This window comes from Haemaphysalis longicornis, unplaced genomic scaffold (assembly GCF_048455015.1).
Source record: "Haemaphysalis longicornis isolate Haplotype H1 unplaced genomic scaffold, Haemaphysalis longicornis Haplotype H1 scaffold_5, whole genome shotgun sequence".
Lineage (NCBI taxonomy): Eukaryota > Metazoa > Arthropoda > Arachnida > Ixodida > Ixodidae > Haemaphysalis > Haemaphysalis longicornis.
Window position 1 is genome coordinate 148,325,206 of NW_027526385.1, and position 21,960 is coordinate 148,347,165.

Below are 21,960 nucleotides of genomic sequence, written 5' to 3' on the forward strand. Positions count from 1 at the left end.
AATTTCACCAACTATCCCAACTCGCCATTCTGCTGCAGAGATGCATGATTTCTGAATTTTTAATGTGCCGTTGTATTTTTTGTCTTTACAGGTACAATTTCAAATTGTACGATGTATATTGAGTGGCCAACTGGGTCGTCACTAGCATGCCATTGTCACAGGCTAATCTCGACGGTTTCAATCTGGGTGGTGCAATGAATGCGTGGGCTTGTTGGTGTATCTTAAACGACCAAGGTGCACAGCTCAAAAAACAGCAAAAATGCACAAGCAAGGTCACAGGACAGGCGCTGTCGCGCGTTCTCTCTGGGTATAAATCTGCTGCTTACACGCGAATGAGGTCCTGCGACTTTCCCAAATCACGTATTATATATGCTTTCGCGGAATAGGAACAAATTTGGATTTCCATGTGTCATTTCAGGGTCATTTTTGACGTCATAGCTCACTAAAATACAGTAATAAGCATCAACGCTCTTCCACTTTTATGCCCTTCAAATTGTGCGAACTCAAGCATAATCAAGACACCTTTTCGTAAAACTCCGTCTGTGAAATGTTCGCCCTGTTAATGATAATATTCACTCGACTGTATTTGCCTACAATGTCATCTCACTCTTCGGCATAATATTTACAGCCAATTTCTATTTTAAAGCTTTTTTGGATTCTCAGAAATAATGCTATGCGCGTTGAACATTGAAGCCGCAGGTGTTGCTCTGGGTGGCGCCTCTACTAACACGATTTGCCCTATCGCTGTTCGCAGGAAGTCGGGTGTTTTTCTCATAACGTTTCCATTCAGGATTGGGTAGAGTTCTATTTTGCTGGCAGCGTGCGCGCAAAATGTGCTACCGTATTTTTCGCATCATTTTCTGCCGACACAAGCGCCCTTGGCACGTGCTTGAATATCGAGTGGCGACATTCATCGTATTTTCACCGTGACTTAGCTTTTTTCTTGTTCATTTCCCGTTCGAATAAAAATATTTGCCACGTGTTACGGGTATAAGGTCTCAGGACGATATTTTTTACGCATATTTTCGAATGAACGCAATGGTGCACTGCATGTTCCAAGCGCATCTGCGACCCTGGCAGACTACGCATTGTCCTCTATCTGTCACAAAATTAAAGCAAAATTAAAGCTTAAATCACGTGGTTTTGGGGGAAAACAACATCACCCGGCTATAAATGCCCAACAAACTGTCCGGGACACTGAGTACCGCTCAGCGAGCATCGTAGTTCTCTCCGCTTTCTTATTTGTCTTTCTCGATACTTGTCAACCGCTACCCCCATGAAGATGATTCTCTTCATCGTAGTCACCAGTGTTGTCTTGAGCGTACAGGTCTCGGCTGCAGCATCGCGTAAGAAAAGTCTCCAATTTCGTAAACATCAAAAATGCTACTGCTGTGTGCATTTGCCACGGCGAAATTTTTCACCTCGTCAACTGCTCTTCTAGTGAACCTTGTTCCATTTGAAGAACGTTTTTACAGAGCATACCAAGGCAGATACTAAACATTCTTCTATTTCATACCAGAGCAGGCTTGGTCTTGAGGACAGCCGGATTAGAACGGTACGATATATATGCCGTCCTGCGCTTTCTACATGTAGTATTTTTCATCTTACGCGCGTTTTTTTTTTTTGTTGACCGCCCAAGGTGAATGAACGACTGCTGTGAGTTTGTCGTGGCTACATTCGAGGCTGCATTGCGTGGGTTCACTCTGAGAGTTTATTTTCCTACTATTACCCTGGGCACAAAGTTCCGTTTATCCCTAACGTAGGACCGCCGAGAACAAAGCACCCGCTTTTCCCTAGGACTGTCCTAACTATGATGATGACGTCCGATTTGTTTGCAGTGTGGCTGCATGCCATACAAAGCGTAAAACTTGAATTGACCATTTTTATTGTTTATAATGCTTTTTTGTCTCTAACGCGCAGATCGTATTGGTTAAACATGGTCGAAATCAGTTGGGTTTAGTTCTTTTAAATGAAGATGCGTATTCACGACTGGCTAAAGCAAAACAGGGGCCAGTACGGCGATAGGAAAAGGGCGCTTTCGAACGCACTTGTTAAGTTAAAATGCTGTAATTCGGCCGACCAAGCAGGTGGAAAAGCCTACGCATACTCATCTCAGTGTTCCCTTGAAGTCGAACAAACTTTTGTGTAGATGTAGTTTCTTTTTTTGTTTCGATTAAAGGTAAAAACAAAAACCGCGGCAGACTGAACAAGTGAGTCAAATGAAGCGCGCCGCATCATTAATATTGTTTTAAAAGCAACAGCGTTTTTTTGTTAAATACTACGGACTGTCAGAACGACCTGTTTTTGAGAGCCTGATTGCCCATTATTACTGCGAATTGGTGCCTTGATATGGAGGACTTAAATAGCAGCCCCAAAATGCTAACCGAGAATTCTCGGCGCGTGATTAATGGTTGGTAAGGCATTACTGTCTTTCAATAATAAGCGACGCACATATTTATTCACGCAGTAAACATGTATTTCCTTCATCTAAATGGCGTTTCGCGCAGCGTATGAATACCTTAGGATAATATATGATTCAAACATCCGACACTTATTACTTGCTTTTCTGTTTCCAGCCGAATGTGTCCGGCTCAGCGTCTCGAACTTTCTTGACATAGGAACGGTGAGTGAGTGTGGGCCACATAAAGCCGCAATGATTTAACGAAGTAAGACTAGTGTGAAAATAAAAATAAAATATCAGCAAAATATTTCTTCGTAGTTATCACTCAAAATGTACTTCGAGTTTCCTGCACAAATTGTAAACTAGTTCTGAAGACTCCGTCATTTCTACTGGCAATTTTTCGGGGCACCTAAGGCAGCCAAAAATGAACTTAGTATCTATTAGTGGATGTTTAGGAGAGTGTGAGTCGCTTGTCCCTGTTCCTGTGTAACCTGAGGCCCAGCCGGCCTGATGGGCACGCCTCGGTCTATCCTGAAAATTTCGAAATATGACATTTCTGTCACGCTTCTCGCACACCATGCAGCAGGTCTCTGTACTCCAACCCTTTTGGGCAGTTTTGCTCACTTTAGCGGGGTAGTTGGCTGCCTGTCGCTCCCTTTGGTGTCCACAAGTATTGTAATTTCGTCTCCGCGGTTTTAATATCTACATTTTTGCGGCTCTACACTGACTTCCCACTCATTTCAAAACGCCTAAAAGCACCGACTGGAGTCACGGGGCGCACCCCAATGGCGTGCAGTGGAAGAATGGACCCAGCCCTCGCTGAAACTTCACGCCTCCATGGCAATGCCGGTAGCCGAGCGAAGGCAGGTACAGCGCAGCCACGAGATGTCTCGTTCTCTGTTCTGTCATGCTATAAAACGAGAGACGGCAAAAAATTCAAAGCTGATAGTCTTCCTCAGGCTACTTAAAGCCGGAAAATATAGCCTCTCTGTTTGCCTCACAAAGCGTCGCACCGATAAAATTTAAAGAAGCCTTTCACAACTAGTTTATATGGATAAAACCATTCAAAATTGCCCAATCAGGAACTGACCAGATGGATTACTTTTTGAATTACAGATGGATTTCGTCTTCGAGTTCATTTCGAAATGATCATTAGGCATTTAGGACAAATCAGAATCCTAAGTGCGAAAAAGTGTTGCCTGGCAACCTTGCTGTAAAACTCTCTTTGTACTCTCCCTTTAGGTATGTTATTATCTTCCCATAGCGCGCTATGGCGAGACTTCCCGGGTTTGTCGAAAGCTTGACTTGCACTGCATGGGATATGGAACCATCCGTTAAACCACGAGAGTCCTGACTGACTAGCAAGTACATAGTATCCACGTTCAATCGAAACAAGTTCTTTGGTTTGGTCAGCTTTCATATCGGCATTCTTAAAATTTATCCGCTGCTTTGACGCCAACGTTGTGAACATGAAAATCTTCAACCGTGTTTGAAGAAAAAAATTGTTTATTTTCTTAGAACAGTACCTGCTTAGTGAAGAACGTACGAAAAGAAATAAAAACTTATGCTCCGGTGGAAACAGCGGGGAACAACTTGGGTCACTTTTCTTATACAGGTTTTAAGAGCAATCACATCGTCTTGACAACGAGGCTTGTATTCTGTACGTGGCGTTTTAGGCTCCAAATTCCAATGGGGGTTAGTTCGCCAATGGTCGCTATAATATCAGATTTGAAAGGATTGAGCGGCACTCTGAAATAACTACCAGCGACGAAACACTTCTTTATCACAGTCAGAAGCATGTGTCTGTTTTCCATTTTTTGTGCTTTCATAGCGATTCTGTGCTGCGCTAGTTGCCTTCAATGACGTTTGTTTGCTTCTGAAGCGTCGCATTAATGTTGCATTTTGAGTAGATAGGCGGCAAACTCAACTATAAGAATGAACGCCCGTTGTTTCGTAAACTCCTACTTGAAGATAGTCGTGTTTGAATTGTTACGATTAAAATATCGTCTCTTTGTGCATTTTTTAGTGTTTGGCAAGCAAAGGAGACCTCTGCAGCTCAAAAAGTGTGAGTATATATTTTTGCACCACTTTACGCTTACCTTGATTTTATTATTTGTTAGATCAAGTACCATTGCTCGCAATATCCTTCAATTAGCCTAGTTCAGTTCGAATTACGGTTGGGTAGGTAGTCTCGTTTCCCTAAGTGAAGCAGCCATTGTTGACAAACGGAGGCAGTAATAAAACTAATCTCGCGTGTGTCAGTTACTGTTTAGGAGGACTATTTCTTAACTGTACATTTTGCCCAACCTCAAATAAGCACTGCATGTGCGCGCAGGTAGGCATAAATTGACCGCGACATCAAAGACCAGAGAACAATTTAGGTTAATGCATAATGCGTCGTGTCTGAAGAGTTTAAAATTAGGGTGAGCTTGCCAGCTATACACGCAGGTTAAAAGGTTGCTGTGTAAGTGTTAAAGGGACCCTGAAAAGCCGTTTGTAAAAGTTACAAAAGGCCTTTATTGCCGCGTAGTTCCAATATAGCGATGCAATGCCGTTGGAAATATTGATCTACATTTAGTATTAGCTGCGCAAGGAGCAGTTAAGTGCACCTCTCCCCCCTTGCCGATCGATTCCTCCTCCCTCTCTGCTTCTTTCAAAGTAGCTGGATACATAGGGAATAGCCATGTGACATCGCGACGCTCGACTTCCGTTCTCCGCTAGCTACATTCCTGCGCCAAGGCACGCGTCAATCGCTGCAGACCCGCCTTTGCCTCGGGATCGCGTAGGAAGAAGGAAGAGCAACCGGAAGCCAATGGCAGTGGCGTTACCGGCGACCGAAGTTCGGCCAAATTAGTGGGGCGCCTCGCCGTTGCGTCAGCCGCGATCGGCGTTGCGTTAGCCGCGGTCGGCGTTGCGTTAGCCGCGGTCGGCGTTGCGTCAGCCGCGGCGGCGCGCTCTTTGGCTGAGAAAGGCGATCTTCAAAAATTGTTTACAAATTATCCGTACAACGTATGGGGCTCACACTTTGCTCAAAAATCTCCCGTTATGTGTTCTACCACCTAAATGCATTCGATTGCCACCTTCACAAAGCTTTTCAGGGTCCTTTTATTACAGAGTTTCAACTTGTACAAAAGTTTCTCTTCTTCCTTACTTGCGCGATGACCGTTTTTTGCCTAGATGGGTAAAATTATTGTTTTACTGTTACAGTTATGTTTCTAGCACTTTTGGTAATACATGGCTACTAGCACTGGGCACACAAAAGGGACGAAGAAAAAATAACAGCATGAGTGCTGACTCAAAAATGTTTTTTTTATTAAAGAACGCATTGAATACCAACTAACAACAACCGAAGTACGCGTGTCGTACGATCATTTTTACGCATGTATGACGATCTTTTTTTCCGAAATAAGAGTTAAAAATGTCCTTTTTTATTTGTTACATTCAAGGGCGCTTGAAAAAAAAAACTTTTGTTGTGAGTCACCGCATGTCCTAATGCTTGTTATTCGTCTCCCCTCTGCTCGCACAGTTCGTAGCGATGATCCAATGTCAACTCTCCCAGTTCCTTATTCTGTTTGTAATATATAACACAAGAGAACGCGGAATATGTCACGAGTAGTTCTATGGCATACGTGTACGCGGAAAACGCAAAGTTAAACGAGCTTATACAAATTGAGCTCATTTGCTCTTGCCTCCGTTAACCGCACGATTATGTTTTACTTGTTTGCTTCTCCGAAAGCGAAGGGTTCTAAATCCCCACTTGCCTAATGGAAAGCTTTGTTACACGCCTGCCACAATGAATGAATGCTACAAAAAATACCGGTTTACGTGCCTAATTTTGCAGAACTTTAAGGGTTTTTTAAATTTTTGTGTCAAGTGACGTCCGATTCAAGGCTACCTTTCACAGCCACCCTATCTGTATGCTCAACTTTCAGTACACGTGCTGTGACTACGACATTCTGGCTGAAACTACTAAAATTTCTTTTGCTCACGCCAGCGTATTAGAAAACGATTGTGCAGCCACGAAATTTTCTAAATCTAACGAATAGGCCGCCCTCGTTAGTATCACTTGCTGTTTTTTGTAGCAGTTATTTTATTACAGACGTTATTAGACGCCAATAAGTTGTCGTTAACAAGCCAGACCTACACTGCCAATGTTTCTCTAGCTTCAGCTGCGTTTCCGAAAAACGGTGTTCTTATTGAAAGAAAGATGCCTAGGGAAGTCTTCGGATTAATTGAGTGCCCCTTTTGTCATAAACTAACTTGAGCATCGAATCGCTGCGTTGTGGAGACCCTATAAGGCCAAAAATAGGAAATTTTTGGCCCTATATTGTAATTTGTAATTTTGTAATGTGTTCTCCCCTTTTTGTTTTTTCAAGGCTGGTGTTGTGGAATTGGTGAAAAGATTATCAGAGGTAAGGACAATTTGACTAAATAAAGGTCCCTTTGACTGTCTAAAATGGCATCCGATCACTTCCGACAGAATCGCTTTCGTGTATGAAAACATTAGTAAAGCATTCGACCCTCTAAACCATTACCGATGCTTCAAAGTTGTAATAATAATACCAATAATACACTACGGACTTTGATTGATTGGTCCACTAGTAATGTTGCCCGCCAATATCACGCCTGCTTTGCCGGCTCATTGGATGGTATACTCCTAAAAACGCGAAAGATAAGCTCTTCATAGAAGAACTCGCACAATTCCTGTGTCCCTCTTTTCCCCCTCTCCGATTTGTGTCTATCCGCCCTTGACAGGTTATAAAATGCATTTATTCACTTTTTTGTTTAGTCCTGTTTACTGCGTTCCGAAAGCCCCACGGACTTTTTATAACTCTCCACTTCCTGTTAGTAGCAGAGGATATTTAAATGCTTGTCTCGTAACTCACTCATTGCAAATTTACAATAGGCTCTACCAAGATAACCAGTTATATACAACAAGTATTTAGAATACTGGGAAATAGACGACCACACCTAGTTCGAAGACAGTCTCCGTTCACCTTTAGCCCTGTTCATGTCACTATTTCTTGCATGCACTTAAGTTCGAAAAGAACATAGGGTGCCTCAACCTGAAACAAAATAACTTGTTCACCCCTCTGACTCTTTGGGAAGTATAGTTGAATGGTTGTCCGCAACGTGATGATTGCTTGATGACGATCGCGCGATTTTTTTAAAAACTAGAACCAATTCCAGAAATTCAGGACACCGGTTGCGATGGCTCAGTAACACGAACACCCGAGTCACGGGGCGGCCTCTCTAGCATCCACCGTGGTCCCGCGTAATTCGCGCCAACAGCGCCAAATCCTCCCCTAGTGGTACGTGGCGTCTGAAAAACGTTGCATTTATAGTCATGGCAACGAGTGGCGAGGGGGAAAGGAGGTTGGTGACGTCGCGCACGCTGATGACGTCATTTTTTCGCGGCAGCCGGTCCGGGCCGCCGCGCGCCGGCGCAGCAACCGACGCTCGCCCAACTTCCGCGCCTGCCGCCGGTCGCTGCTCATGGGCCGCTCGGCAATGGCACCAGGCGCGAAAGTTGGACGAGCGGCGCCGATGCCTCGGAATGGCCGCCGCCCGTCGTTTGGTATGTGTGTGCAGTAACGTGTTTAACAATTGAACGAAGAAAACATGTTGATAATAGTATGTTTTCTGGTGTCGGAATTGTTGTCTTTGTGGCGATAATAATTGGAGCGTTACACAAACATTCCTTTCGCTTTTCTTTTATGCAAAATTCGTATGAAGACATCTTTGATTCGAAGTCATGAAAAACATGCACTACACAAAATATAATGCACATACATTTTATGTACACTCTGTTCGACTCTAAGCAAAAATATGACATGCAAATTTAGGCATGCAACATTGCAGAATAGGAAAAAAACGTGCAAGATGCACATTTAGGTACACAATAATTGATTACGCAAGAATAACTTCGGAAGTTCTAACCACTATACATATTTTTTTTGCGCACACCTCGGCGGGAGAAGGAAAGAACTTGAAAGTTCCACTCAATTTATACTTATTTCTTGGGCTCGCCTCGAGACGAGAATGTTCTTTAGACATTCAAAAAATTCGTTTCAGTTCAGAGACACAGTAAACGGGAACCTATAATTTAAAAGAAAGCACGCACAGGTATGCTTCAACGCCTGCCTTTTGGGCCAGTTAACGCAAACTCTGAAAGGAAGCGTTGACCCGACCATGCACTTCCGAGAAATCTTGTTCACACCAACAGAATGCAACGAGAAAAAACTGTTGCAACACAATAACCGCACTATTGACCACTCATTGCTAGATTATATCTGCGTACAAAAATAATGCGCAACCACGTCGTATAATACAGAACACAATCGCAACACAAATGGAGCGTACCCGTCTTTTCTTTTAATGGCGCGTGAACAGTCTGAATATGAGGGGGGTGGGGTGACGCGCAGAAAAAAAGTTTTCCTGTATTGTAAGCCGCATGTACCGAGCTCATTACTTGCAGATATCGGCTAGGTTGTCACAGGCTACTCCCTAGCTCGTGTCTTGGCAGCGCTTCTTATCTCACCCTGTCCGATATCGATTCTATCTTTAGAACTATGGAACAGCAAAGCCACTCGCGGGCGCGCAGGTTAGATTGAACAGCAAAGCCGGCAATGCTACCTTTTTTTTATGAGCGAAACGCTTGCAATGGCAGCTGCAGACAACCCATGTATTTCGGCTTGGCCTTCCACTGCTCCCTGTGCAAATTGACTGGCATTTAACACCGCGATTTTACGTCAGATTTTTCGGAGCACTGAAGCAACGTTTGGCAGCAGTTTTGCCGCAAATATCCGTTTTGGAGCAAGATGGCACCGGAAAAATTGGTTAGGGCACGCCACCCCGCGCCAACAATCGCCGTGGTAATAGGTACGCAGTCAATGACAAGAAGCGCGTACAGTTGAGCTTGCCTTCTTTGTGAGCAGGTGCAGCGTGATAACTTTGGAGGGGTTGAGGTGATTCACCACAGGAAACGTCCAATGAAGTCTCCAACCGTCCTCGACTTGGGACCCCACCCAAGACTCAAACCCACTGCAAGAAACAACAACAAAAAATACATCGATAAGAATCCTGAATCGACGTTCAAGCAGTTACTAAGGCAATCGCAAAACGGCAATGCCGCCTCAAATTCACCTTACGAGCAAGAGTCTGCGCGCCGAATGCGCGTTTACTTCTATTAAAACTTTGTGTACCTGCAAGGCTGGGATATTTTTGCACATTAGTTTCCACTCCAAGACGACTGACATGTCTCATTAACTTCACGTTACATGTGCGAAGTGAAAATAGAAGAGTGCAATCGGTCGGCTTCTAAGGAATTCACTATAACTTGAAGAAACCTAATTTGCTTACCTGTCATTTTTGGAGAAGACGAGAAACTTGGCCGAACTGTTTCGCCCTGTGTTGCTGCACCACAGAGCTGCGCAGGACTGGTGACGCTCCTTCCCACGCGGCCCCATATTTAGAATACATTGGTATATATTTTATAATACAGCGAAACGTTCAGCCCGTGGAGGCGTTTAGGCAACCCGCGCAGCCCTTCGCACGCCGGCTCGCTTCCGCACGCACCGAACTGGCCCGCCGTGCGCGCCCAGAGAAAGAAAAAAAAAATATTGGCGCCGGTGAGCTGTTGCGCATGCGTGAGGAGGCGCGGAAGCATGCGTGGTGTGGAAAGAAAGAAACGATGAGGGAAAGGGAAGGGCCACGCCGCAGCACCCTGCCGCTAGGATCGCCCCAATTTTGAAACCGAAACTAGCCAGAGTCGCCGACCAGTGCCCGAGTGCCGAGAATTTCCTTCACGTTGAAGATCTCCAGGCATTCTACCTTAATCTTAACTACGGGGGGCTCCGTAGCGTTATTGTAGCGTCTGCACTTGAAAATCAAAACATTTTTAAAATGTATAGGGGGGTGCGGGGTGGGGGGGGGGGGGAATTCGGCGCATACAGGTAAACATAGTGCTGCCCCGCAATTTTTGCTGATCTTCTGCGTATAATGTTTGCACTTGCACATATCACAACCATCAAATAACGCCACTATATTAACAATACCAGCACTGTTACTGTATTTATTTGTAGAAGCGTGGTGCGAAGTGAACGAGGCTGAAAAATCATCCTCACTGGACCTAATAACACGGACAAAAAGAGCACGGGTAGGTTTAAGATAAAGCAAGAAAATAAAGAAAATATTAGAAATAAAAGAATATCGTCTCTGCAATTTATTGAAACAACGAGCTTGTACATAACAACAGTTGAGGAAAATTACATGATATTGCGCACACGGATACACACAACCTTGAAAATGAAAATAAATAGCCCATCAAGCCAAATTCCACGGGATATAAACATTCAGAGCTTGGGTGACAACCATTAGGTTCTGCAGGGTTTTCTATGTTTGTAGCTTTTTATTGTGGGTCAATAGTTTAGTTTTACAATTTATTCCCCAGTTTTTTCTGGCTTCTAATCAGACGTTCTTCTTCCAGTGCATATTCAAAGGCTTAGCCAAGCTTGAAGTGTACGACCAAATTGTAGTTCTGAAGCAATTCTTCCTGTACGCCCTAGACAGGGTGACATCCGGTAAGTTCCCTGATAATTACTTTAAAAATAACAAGAAGATTGCTGGAAATATTATCTCAATGGAATAGGAGAGAGTGGGCAGCCAACAACCAAAATGTCTAATATTGCCTAATAAAAGACATAAACCGCTCGTGAAGCACGTCATGGTTACGGAATTCAAAGCTAAGCAGCTAGGCCCTAAAAACCAAGCGGCAATTTCCAATGCCCCAAAATATCCCGCATGTGTCACACTCCATGAAACTATAGAAACATTTAAAAAACGTGCCAAGCACATGCCACTACAAACATTTGCATCTGTCCGTGGAACAATTTTCCCGATAACATCGTTTCCATATCAAACCATGCCTCCTTCCGCCGCCGCATAATCAGTCATTTCTTAGGTTTGCTTCCTTAAATTGTTCACCCTATTTTTGTTGTCTGGCGTATTTTTGTGGAGTATTTTGTTAAGTTGTATTGTGTATGCACTGCGCCTTATAATCTAGAGTTACGCCTTGGCAGTATATTGTGTCGTTGTGTTTTTTTGCATTGTGTTTGCAATGCAATGTTAGCCTCACCTTGTACATAATATGCTTACTTGCTCTTGTCTTGCTTTTACTGTTTTTTGCATCCCCTTACACCATGCCCCTACGGGGCCTGTAAGGTTACTGTAAATAAATAAATATATAAAAAGAAGGTCTACGACAAAACGTGCGCTAATGGTGATTAGCTAACGGGAAAAACTACGGGGCCTACCGAGCACCTCCAAAGAAAGTTAATTTTGCCAAACAAGCAACTAAAACATTCTGCGATCCGAGTAACGCTTAGAGATTGGCAGCATGCGTCGAGGATCAGATAGCAAACAAGGCAGGAAAATATGCTAGCTCAAATTAACATAAAAAACTGGAGTTAGGCAGTACATGAAACGCAGTAAAAAGCCCAGGGTAATGAATTGGCTGCTGAAACGTGACAATATAAGTAGAAACCCAATGATTCGATGGAGGAAGAAGGTAAGGAAAATCTGGTGAAACGTAAATCAACAAAAACCAAACACGGGATAGGTACGGCTAAGTCAACAAGGGGTGCCTTACTCCTGAAGTGGAAACAAGGATCGTGCTTATGATGAAGTTGGTGGGGATGGAGTGGTGGTAGTGGAACTAATTTTGCTCACGCGTAAGAGCTTTATTTCTGGTGTAACATAATTTCTTGTACAAAACCTAAATTCAGTGAAATATTGCCCTCGTAACGTGAGACAACTCTTCGTAATCACTGTAAACCTAGTTAAGGTAGTTTCACCGCCCACTAACTATCTTTGAAGTGCATGGAGATCCGGAGCGGTCGGCGAGCTACACAGCAAAGCACGCTGCTCCCTCGAAAAGCAGGCGCTTCGAAAGGGTGTTTGGAAAGCACCCGCTCCTGCCGAGAAAATGCCACTTCATGGAAAGAACCGACACTTTCCTCAAGCCTTTACGTCTTCTCCTCCAAAAAGCGTCTCCTCTTCGGCAATTTTTTGCAGCTTTCCCGGTATCAACTATATTCCGTTGATCAGCTTTTTGCCGATAAAGATAATTTACTCTCCACGGCGTCCAGCGCAACCCATGTCGAATGCTTCTCCGGCCTTTTCTCAGGCATACTGAAAAACGCTGACAGTGCATTTATGTGTCATGTTCGTTCAGTCGCCGTTCTAGTTGTGCCCCACGCCATTTCATTCCCGGCTTCAGCTCTTTCATACCTGTGCTACCCGGCAACTTTCTCTTGAGATTTGAACGCTCCCTTACAGAGATGTGGTCCGAAGGCCTTTGAAACAACCGGGGAGTACAGGGATTAGTCGCACTCGCATCCGTTAAGTAGCAGTGACGAACGCAGCATAGCGTCTAACATTTATTTTCTCCTTGTGGCTCTAGGCGTTGCGCGCATTTGCCACATCGAGCACCATGACGTTTCTAAAAGGGGAGTAGGGCGTAAGAGGACGGCGACAACGTCACGAGAGTAGAGAAGGCACCCGGCTAGTTGAGGCCACATCTGCCGAATTTGGAGGAGCAACTTTGCGCGCTCCACAGAGCGACCTTGTCTGCGACAGTGCTGTCGATCTCTCATCGGAACAGGATTTCGTTTCTCCGGATCTGAAATTGGAACGTGTTGGCCACAAATGGAACAAAAAAGTTGCCCTGAGTGATCAGGGTCTACCATTGGAATTCCCCATGCATGTTTCTTGAAATGACCATTCACGTTTGGAGGTATTTTCAGTCGGCCAGTAGAAATTGCGAAAACGAACGCTCGCAACAAAACAAGTAAAAGATAAACTGCCGTTCGAACAAAAAGAGAAACTGCCGTGCTCTGTAGCAACAGTTTTTAGCACCACCGTAAAACATATGCAAAATAAGTTTGTTTGAGACAGTTACGCTCTGAGGTCACCTTAAAAAACGGCCACTCCAACAAACATTCCAATGCTATTTCCAAAAGGGTACACCCTGAAGAACACGAAACACGTTTCGACTCACCCGGTACACAAAACAGCGTATGACACTAACCGTCGTTGATGCAATCAAATTTTCGGAAGCAGTTCAGACACTTCCACTTCGGTTACGTAAAGCGAAATTTGCTTCCCATTCCACAGAAAACTAGAATTCTCTTGTGGGCTCTAGAACGCCCCATATATGGAGCTTTCGTCGTAAAGTAAGGCCTTGAGTCTGCTGTCATAACGGCGCAGATAACCAGGTAATCTGGCAGGTTTCCGGGCAGCACTGGGTTTCTTACATTTCTGGGCTATGATTATATGAGCAGATGGACGCACATCCGAACCACCCACACCGCAGTAAGTATCATGTTGTACACAGAACAGAGGGGTAAACAGAGCAATTGGTACGTGTGGCCGAAAAGGGGAATGTGAAGCTACAAGGCGCCCAGGAAAGGAAGGAAAACACATTATTAGAACTTTCGAAGAATGTGCAGGCGAAAACCTGTTGTACCATCTGTTCAACTGGTACAGCAAGCATCTTCCACCGAACTTATAATCTCATGCAAGACAAATAAAGTGAATAATGTGGACAATTCCGGAATGAATTTATTTCTTTTAGCCATCTTTGCATATGTGTCACCTAGTGCGCCTTGCTCTTCCATAATAAATAAAATGGTGGCATATGACACTGTCAAACAGTCGTCATCTTGTGAGAATATTTTACCTTCAACTTCCCCCTCTAATATTAGTCGTGTGTGCCAGTACGAAAAATTACGAATGTTTAATTTCATAAATCTAATCTGCTAGCATATCGTACTCTATCATATATGGGAATAATCCTGCAGTGAACATGACCTGGAAGATGTTATTTATGAACATGAAAATGGTGATAACTATGACTTCCTTATTCGGCTTTATATCTATAAGTTTAGATAAAATCAGTGCGAAAACAGGAGAAAAGAAGTTGCTCACCCAAACAGAAGTGGAGTTATTGAAACCAAATGTGCGTTAAATTCATTTTTTACAGGTCTCGGGAACGAATTGCTTGAAGCATTGTGTGACGTGTTAAGTCCCATTGTCTACGTACTGACTGCTGGGATAGTTCAATTGGACTGCCATAATCTGGCATTGAAAAAGAAAATTCTTTGCGATGATCCCATCAAGATCGGGGTACCTGCAACACTCGGAATCGGGGACGTGAGTTCGTTACAAACAATTCCACCCAGCATTTTCATCATTTTTATTCTCGATTGATAAATCCCTGATTCCCATTTCTAAGCTTTAAAGAGACCTTTACCACAAACATTTATGAGCTAAAACTTTGCAAATGTTGCGGCATGTTAATTACCGCTTTCGGGTTTAACAAGACCCCACCCTATTTTGCATGGCCTATTGTGACAGACGCTTTTAAAGCAACACAAATGCGGGGCTGATAAAAGTGTTCTTTAATATTTTTTTTCGCTAACCTCACGTTATTATAACTCGTATCGACTAATATCTACCTAGCTGCAAACGACTGTGAGTTATGAAAAGTTAAGTAGAGACTTTGGACTGAGTTACCCGGGTACAGTCTGAAAGGGCCTCGTATTGAATACACATTTCTACCTTTCCATTTAAAATCCTAGTTCTGAGCATTTGGTGGCCACTGTTTCCAGTGAAACTCAAAGCGGTCTCGGCGGTGTAATAAAGCTACTAAATGACCTATAATAATGTGGAGTGTTAAAAGCACTGTGGTGCAGACAAGCCGGTGCGGTCGGCGACGTTGACAGTAAGCAAAAATATCGAAGCCTCATCATGCGGCTCACTCTGTAATACCCTCGATAGTAAGCCAGTGGGCCTACAGATGGCAGGCTAGAAGCAGAAAGTTTTCACCGCTCGCCGGTGCGTCTAGCGGGTAAGATAGCGTGAGCGCAAAGGTGTGATACGCCATAGCTCCAGCTCGTTCTTGATGCACTTACGATGGATGTGGCGTGGTATATCTGTGCCAAGCGCACATCAGAGTTTTCCTGATGGCCGAGTACAACAGCACTATAGCGTAGCATGGTTGAAGGCGAAGCTTAAGCGATGCCCAATATTACGCTGCCATTGAGTGTTGGATGTGAACTGTTGATGTAGGCAAACCATAGCACAGAAAAAAATTTAGTGCGTTTAGGCCATTTTAGGATTTCTCCCGAAGCCAATCACAATTATTCGAATATTGCGAATGGTTGTGTTTTCTGATCCCCTCTTTTCATAAGTCGGCTCACTCCTCTAATCAAGTTCCCTTAAAAACCTACATAACCTGAAACCTAGCTGAACTTTACCCAAACAGAAAAGTAGCAGAGGAAGGTACCCTGTAAATGTCCAATATCCAGAGGTCCTGTTTAAACAATTTGATCTTGTTTTTGGGCAGGCGGAAGCGAGCCGCACTGCTAAGTCAGAAAAGAAGATAGCGTACTAATATTTGAAATTTTCAAACTTTTTCTACAAAATACTAGATTAATAAAACGATGTTTTAGGCAATGTAATTGTAAGGAAAAACTATTCAAAACCTTGTAAGTGAAACGGACAAATTTCTGCACTGATTGCAGATAGTCCCCAATTATTCATTGATCGCTTATTCTGCACTGGTATTCTATTGGTGGGTTATCATAGAACAAAAAGAGGAGGTATAATCATTGGGATCACATCGGTGTCTTTTGTGAGCTCCAAACACCTATGCAAAAGGGCGGTTGTGTTTTTTTTTAATATATAAAAATTTACTGCTCTATGAAGCCGACTCCCCGACCTTCTTGTTCACCTTTGTGCAATTTCTTCACCACAGATAAATCACGAAAGGTTCTTTAGGGAAGTCTTGATTTCACGCAAAAGGAACAATCACCATGGAACTTTTGGATAGTGTAAATGAAGTTTACTTCTAAATTGTAAACACAAAACTTAGCATACTGGTCCCTTTCTATGCCTCCGATAGACCCCATAGGTACTTCTCTATCACTAGGGAAAAAATCCCATTGCCGATTCAATTCATAAATTCCTCCTCTAAGTTCCTGACGACCTATCTTCGATTTTAGCATAGTATGAGTCATTTCGAGGCGTGTAAAATACTTCAAATCCGCGAAATACTTTCCCCACGCAGAATATTTAATAAAGGCACAAATAAATTGAATGTGTGGGTTCAGTGCCGCACTTTCATCAGTATTCTTACTCAAATAGCGTCGCGTAATAGTGCCTACAATAAAGGCTACAATAGAGGCGCAACTGTTTGCACCAGGCGTTATGCAGACCAATCAGATCCAGACATGCGGTTTATTAATGCTTAATGCATTAGCAAACAACGGGATGATGTTGACCTGTTTTTTTCGAACAGGGGATAAATGCTCAGAATTTTATACGACAATTGTTTACATGCGCAAGACAGTTTTTTATCGTGTAAAAACCTAGTACGCACACATAAGTATTGATTTGTGTTTCTTATTGAATAAAATACTGCATCGCAGCGTCCTGAGCTAAACAAACTGCACTTAAGAGCCACACAAATTCACTCTGTTAGTCTGTCTCGTGGCACATACGTCGTAGCGGGCTCGCTACATTTTCGCACTGTTCAGCATTTCGGGACATCAATACCGTTTTTTGCTCGTTCGAATGAGCAAGTGACTTCTGTAAGATCACAGGTGTCCACTTCCTTTTCTGTTAATATCTTGTGATTTTTAGCCATCATGACTTTACAACGGCGTTGACAGAAGTGGGCGTGTCGTACTGGGTTTTGCTAACCCTTCAAATTTCCTCCCTCTTTTCAGTGTGTCGGTAAACTTGGAGAGGTGTGCGTTAAAGGCAAGCCCATGACGGTATGTTTAACCGTCTAAACGGGTTTACTACTGCTTGCTGTGTGTCTTTGTAATAATTAATTGTATAGTTTATGTTCGAATTGTTGACTGGACGTTGAACCACGTACAAACATGTAGTTGAATTACTTGTAATTTGGTCAATGGTTACTCTTCCCGATTAGCTAACACATTCAACCAAGCTTCTTAATGATATCTTTCTTGAAAACTGCGACCTAAAAAAATTACCTTAAGCCAACAGGTCTTTGTACACCAAGTTTTCAGAGTTTCTTAAATATATAATCCTAAACGTTTGCACGACTTATTAGGTGCATGCAATTCATCCGATTTTATCAGAATAGAATAGAAGGCGGCATAATGAAGAAAGTAAACCTGATCTCTTTGGGAAAATGGACATGTCGGGTACCGCAGCATTTATGCACAAACATTCAGGGTTTAATGACCCAGTATTCTTGAACTTTATTTTTAGATCAATTTTTTGTCCAAACAACAACCCAATTCACGCTCTCGTTTTCAACCTGGACCTTTTACTAGACAAAGTAATCTCAGTATGTGCCTTTATTATAAAAAAATGCTAACATCGTTTTTTACGCCCAATTTATCTCTTTTTGCAGACATCAACGTTTGAATCTACATTCAGATTTTTGGACGTGAGTAAAAGGTTGCAACGGTAATTCGTACCCGAGACTGTGCTGACATTCCCCTGAATAATTGTTGAAATGAGTGCAACCTAAACTCTAAAGCCTGAGGAATATTCGATTAAATGACTGATGCTATCAACTGGCGACTGCTTTAGCCGCTGACTAAACTTTCGATGTAGCTAAGCTAGTGACTGATTCTGAACCCCAGCAGAAATACAAACTTGAGCCGCTGACTAAACTTTCGATGTAGCTAAGCTAGTGACTGATTCTGAACCTCAGCAGAAATAGAAACTTAACTATTGCTTCTAAAACGTAGCGCCGTAATTGTTTGTTGATTGATGTGACATTTTCGAAAAGCGGCGGAGAAAAAATATGCGGAAAACTGAAACGTACGTCTTTTTCAGAGATCTACATAGGGGTTTAGCAAATTTAAAAGAAAGAATTGCCATCACCAATGGGCAGTTTTTTCTAGATACCTACGGAGTTGAAGTCATATTTGTCGTTTAGTTTCTGAGACGCCCCGAAAAATCTACTAATGGCTATTGGAGAGATGACAAAAACATTTGGGAAAATAATGGTAACCCCGAATTATTGTAGTTGCCCGCTTTGTTTTAACAATTGGAAATAGCCTGAAAAATGTCATAGATAAGAGAACGAAACATATGAAGAAGGCAAGCCGAAAGTTTCATCGTACGAGTTATTGCAAATTATTTACAACTGCGCACCGTACAACTTCAGAATGGTATCGAATTTAAACTAAATTAATGATAGACTCACATGGCATTCTCAAAACTGTATGAGAATCTCACCCCCCTCCCTCATAACCTTCCTGCTGGGCCTGGTGGTCGCACCATGTTCAAACTTCAGGCCCACCCCAACGCGTTTTATTTTTCACTCCTCACGCACACCGCTCCACGAATGTCTTATCTAATCGACGCAATAGCCGCGTTTTCTCTCTTTAGCAGCTTAATTGGCTTGGATCGTCTTTTTTGCAGTCCATTTCGTCACCGCCATTCTCGTATACGGCTATTTTCTCCCTTATTGTAAAAACCACGCGCACCAAACAAACCGTCTGTGCTCGCGTCATGTATTTGTTTTTGTAAAGTTTCTTTGTTCCAGCAGTTTTTACAATAAGGTCGCAGCAGCCAGCTCAGAATGCTGTTCTCTTTTGGCGCCTTTTGGCTCGGCACTCGCAATTACCTCCACGTCGCAACGCGTACAAATTGCGAGGACGTCCTCCAGACACTGTCACGGGTGCGTCTGGAAGGGGGCAGGTAACACGCAGCCAGCGCAAGAGATTGACGTCCCCTTGGCAACTAGGACGGCAGCGTGCGAACAGAGCACCACTACAGCAAATGACGGCGCTGCTGGCGGCCAGCTGGGCCTCACCCTTTTGCGCATGCGCGGTGCCGTTCTTTATTCTTATCTTTTTCCTCGCTTCTATGGCGGAAATGTGTGCTGACGTGGCCCATATAACGCTGACTCAATATAACGAAATATTCACCATAGAAAATTAGGAATTCATGAGAATGTCGCCTTTATCTCTCCCAAACCACTGGCGCACCTTGCGCTGCGGATTTAAAATTTCAACGAGTGGAGTCTCCTCCAAGTTCCTTACAGGATTGGACAACTATGCTTTGCGATGTGAGTGGAATGGTGGTCACGTGTGCTCGCCTAATTAACGAGCGGCAACAATGCCGATCGCTCCTGTTTTTGTTCATTAGTGTGGACATTTTCTGTCTAGTCATTCCCACTTCGTCGTGTTTTACCGCCTACTAGTCCCTCCACTGGCTCCACACTCCACTTCACGACTTGTGCAAGAGGTCATGAAACGCGTTGAGATGGCGTGAAAGGGAGGAGTATGAGGTTGTGGGCAACCTGACAGCGACCACAATTCGGCGTGTTGTAACCAAGTATGTCGGCAGCGGAGCAATCGAAGCGTCACCGAGACCGCTGCCTACACCATCTCGCGTCTCGGCTTAAGGGGGACTCGCCCGTAACATCCACATAGGACTTCCAACTTCATGACCCACTAACTTAAAAACCATCGTCCACATATACGAAAACCTTTAAGGAAACATCAATATTCCCAAAGACCTACTTTTGCTTATTTTAGAGATATGTCACTCCTCTACTGAAATGAAAAACCGCAAACAGTGCCTACAGCGCCTCAGTCTTTCTTTTAAATGTAACTTTCTTTTTTGCTGTAAACTTCTTAAAGACGTGCACCCTTGTAGCGTTGGCAAAAAAATGCTGCCTGGTGCGCTGCTCGTTGTGAATTACATTACGGTTGCGCGGAAATGCCTGCGGGGAAGTACACTTCAAACAACGGTCGATCGAGCTGTCCACACGGAATTTATCACAGGGTTGATCCTCCTTACACTTCTGTAGTAAACGTAAAAGATGCAGGAAAAATTGTTCCGTCAACTATAGTCTTTATTTTGCAGTATCTGATATGCGACAGCTCCTGTAGGAAAATTGTACGCTTTTTTCACTTGATGAGCATATTGTGGGGCGCGTTGGCAAAATTTTCTCATCGACCCACGACGTTCTGCAACAAGCGAGCAATAGCACAGATGGAGCCTAGTGTACTTGCCTGTCCTTTTCCTCTCGCTAGGGTTCCCGCGTGTTCTCGTCTTGGGGATTATGCCGGGAAGCGCCAGTCGGCGGAAGGAAATGAATGGCACATAAAACGTTCACCCTAACATTTCTCAGAAAGTCAAATGAATTTGCCCAGTGATGTCGCAGCAACGTTGTTCCCATCACAGATACCTCAAAACTGGGCACTCATGGTGCGTTGAAGAACGTTAAATAAAAGTGTTTTATTGCAGCGCTCCTAATGTAACGTAGGTGTACGAAACATCTGTTAATGACATAAACACGCTTGAAATTGCGCCGCAAAACCCTTTTAAGTAAAACAGTCATGATTCTTGCCAAAATTATGCGCAGTTGTGGCTCGAACCACGGCCGTTCACCCCAATACCCATGGTGCTACCCTTTAGGCTAGTGAGGGCGAACAGCTCAATTTAGTCGTTACTTAAAACAACAGCAGGAGGGTTCGAAGCGAACCAGTAGATAGTACTGGTCGAGTGCAGGAAGTGGCGGGCTTATATCCGCAAGGAAAAGAAATATCGCGCAGCTGCAAGTCCGCCGGCGCACGCCTCTCAACGGATTGGTGGTTCAACTCGCCGTCCCCGCGTTTGACGCGACAGGCAATGTACACTTGAAGTTGCTCGGGCTGATGTTAAGTGGAGGTGGCTGCGGAGGCGTTCAAGCATTGTTTGCGGGTCTCTTAACCGATTCTTATGGAGCGGATTCTCATGCATATCTAAACGTCTAGCAACAAACCCATTTGTCTTCAAATCCCTCTTCCTCCGTCCTGTTTTGAAAGAGCTACGAGTCAATTTAGCCATTATGTTGCAGTGTCTGATCCACTACTTGCACGAAACGGACCCGGAGCATGCGTACGTGGAGGTGGCCTGCTTTCTCAGCAATCTTCCAGAAAACATTCTTGGTGACAAAGTGGGAAAACCCATATCGAGTTCACTACGGGACGCTTTCCACGTTACATGCCACTGAAGGCCGCTGCGAGATAAACGAACCAACTTGGGGGCAAAGTCTGACCTTCAAGGCTGATCATCAAAAAACGTAAATAAAGTAGCTTTGGACTGCTCCATGTCAGCATTTCTTCCAACAAGACGAATATGTTGTGTCAAAACATGCAACAACTAGGCAAGTAAGTTCTGTACACCGCTTTGCCGATTGCTAAAACCGTACTTCATTTTAGAAATGTAACAGGAAGTATTTTGTTTTGCCTGTTCACGCTGCCAAAGCAACATCCGAATGTCTGATTTCAAGACTGCTAAAAACGATTTTGCCAATACCGATCACTGAAGGGAAGAATATTGCCACACTCTAATAATTATAATAACTAACGGCCATATTATGAAAATGAACCCGTCGAGAAACCAAGGGCGCTTACCACGACCTCACGAGGTGTAAAATGGTGTATCTCTCAGGTAATATTATAAGCAATAACTGCATTTTTTCTCTCTACTACGAAGAAGCGTCAACTCTCGAC

The 21,960-nt window shown here is 43.6% G+C and overlaps 1 protein-coding gene and 1 long non-coding RNA gene across 2 annotated transcripts; one reads left to right on the forward strand and one right to left on the reverse strand.

The window, feature by feature from the left end:
- The first annotated feature begins 1,215 nt into the window (after nt 1-1,215).
- LOC144138725 (uncharacterized) lies at nt 1,216-21,545 on the forward strand. Its single transcript, XM_077671134.1, has 9 exons — nt 1,216-1,346; nt 2,577-2,623; nt 4,428-4,466; nt 6,778-6,813; nt 10,890-10,983; nt 14,445-14,614; nt 17,194-17,241; nt 17,853-17,888; nt 21,303-21,545. Exons 1-9 carry the CDS (start codon nt 1,277-1,279, stop codon nt 21,456-21,458), a joined length of 696 nt encoding a protein of 231 aa, XP_077527260.1. The 5' UTR covers nt 1,216-1,276; the 3' UTR covers nt 21,459-21,545.
- Nucleotides 9,159-10,181, reverse strand: LOC144139440 (uncharacterized). Its single transcript, XR_013316208.1, has 2 exons — nt 9,764-10,181; nt 9,159-9,445 (listed from the first exon to the last, which is right to left on the reverse strand). It is a non-coding gene; the product is annotated as an uncharacterized LOC144139440 (long non-coding RNA).
- Nucleotides 21,546-21,960: the final 415 nt, after the last annotated feature.

Coding starts and splice junctions, on each gene's coding strand:
- LOC144138725 (XM_077671134.1), top strand. CDS start 1,277: ATGAAGATGATTCTCTTCATCGTAGTCACCAGTGTTGTCTTGAGCGTA. Junction 17,242..17,852: donor TTAAAGGCAAGCCCATGACG/GTATGTTTAACC, acceptor CTCTTTTTGCAG/ACATCAACGTTTGAATCTAC. Junction 17,889..21,302: donor CTACATTCAGATTTTTGGAC/GTGAGTAAAAGG, acceptor ATTATGTTGCAG/TGTCTGATCCACTACTTGCA.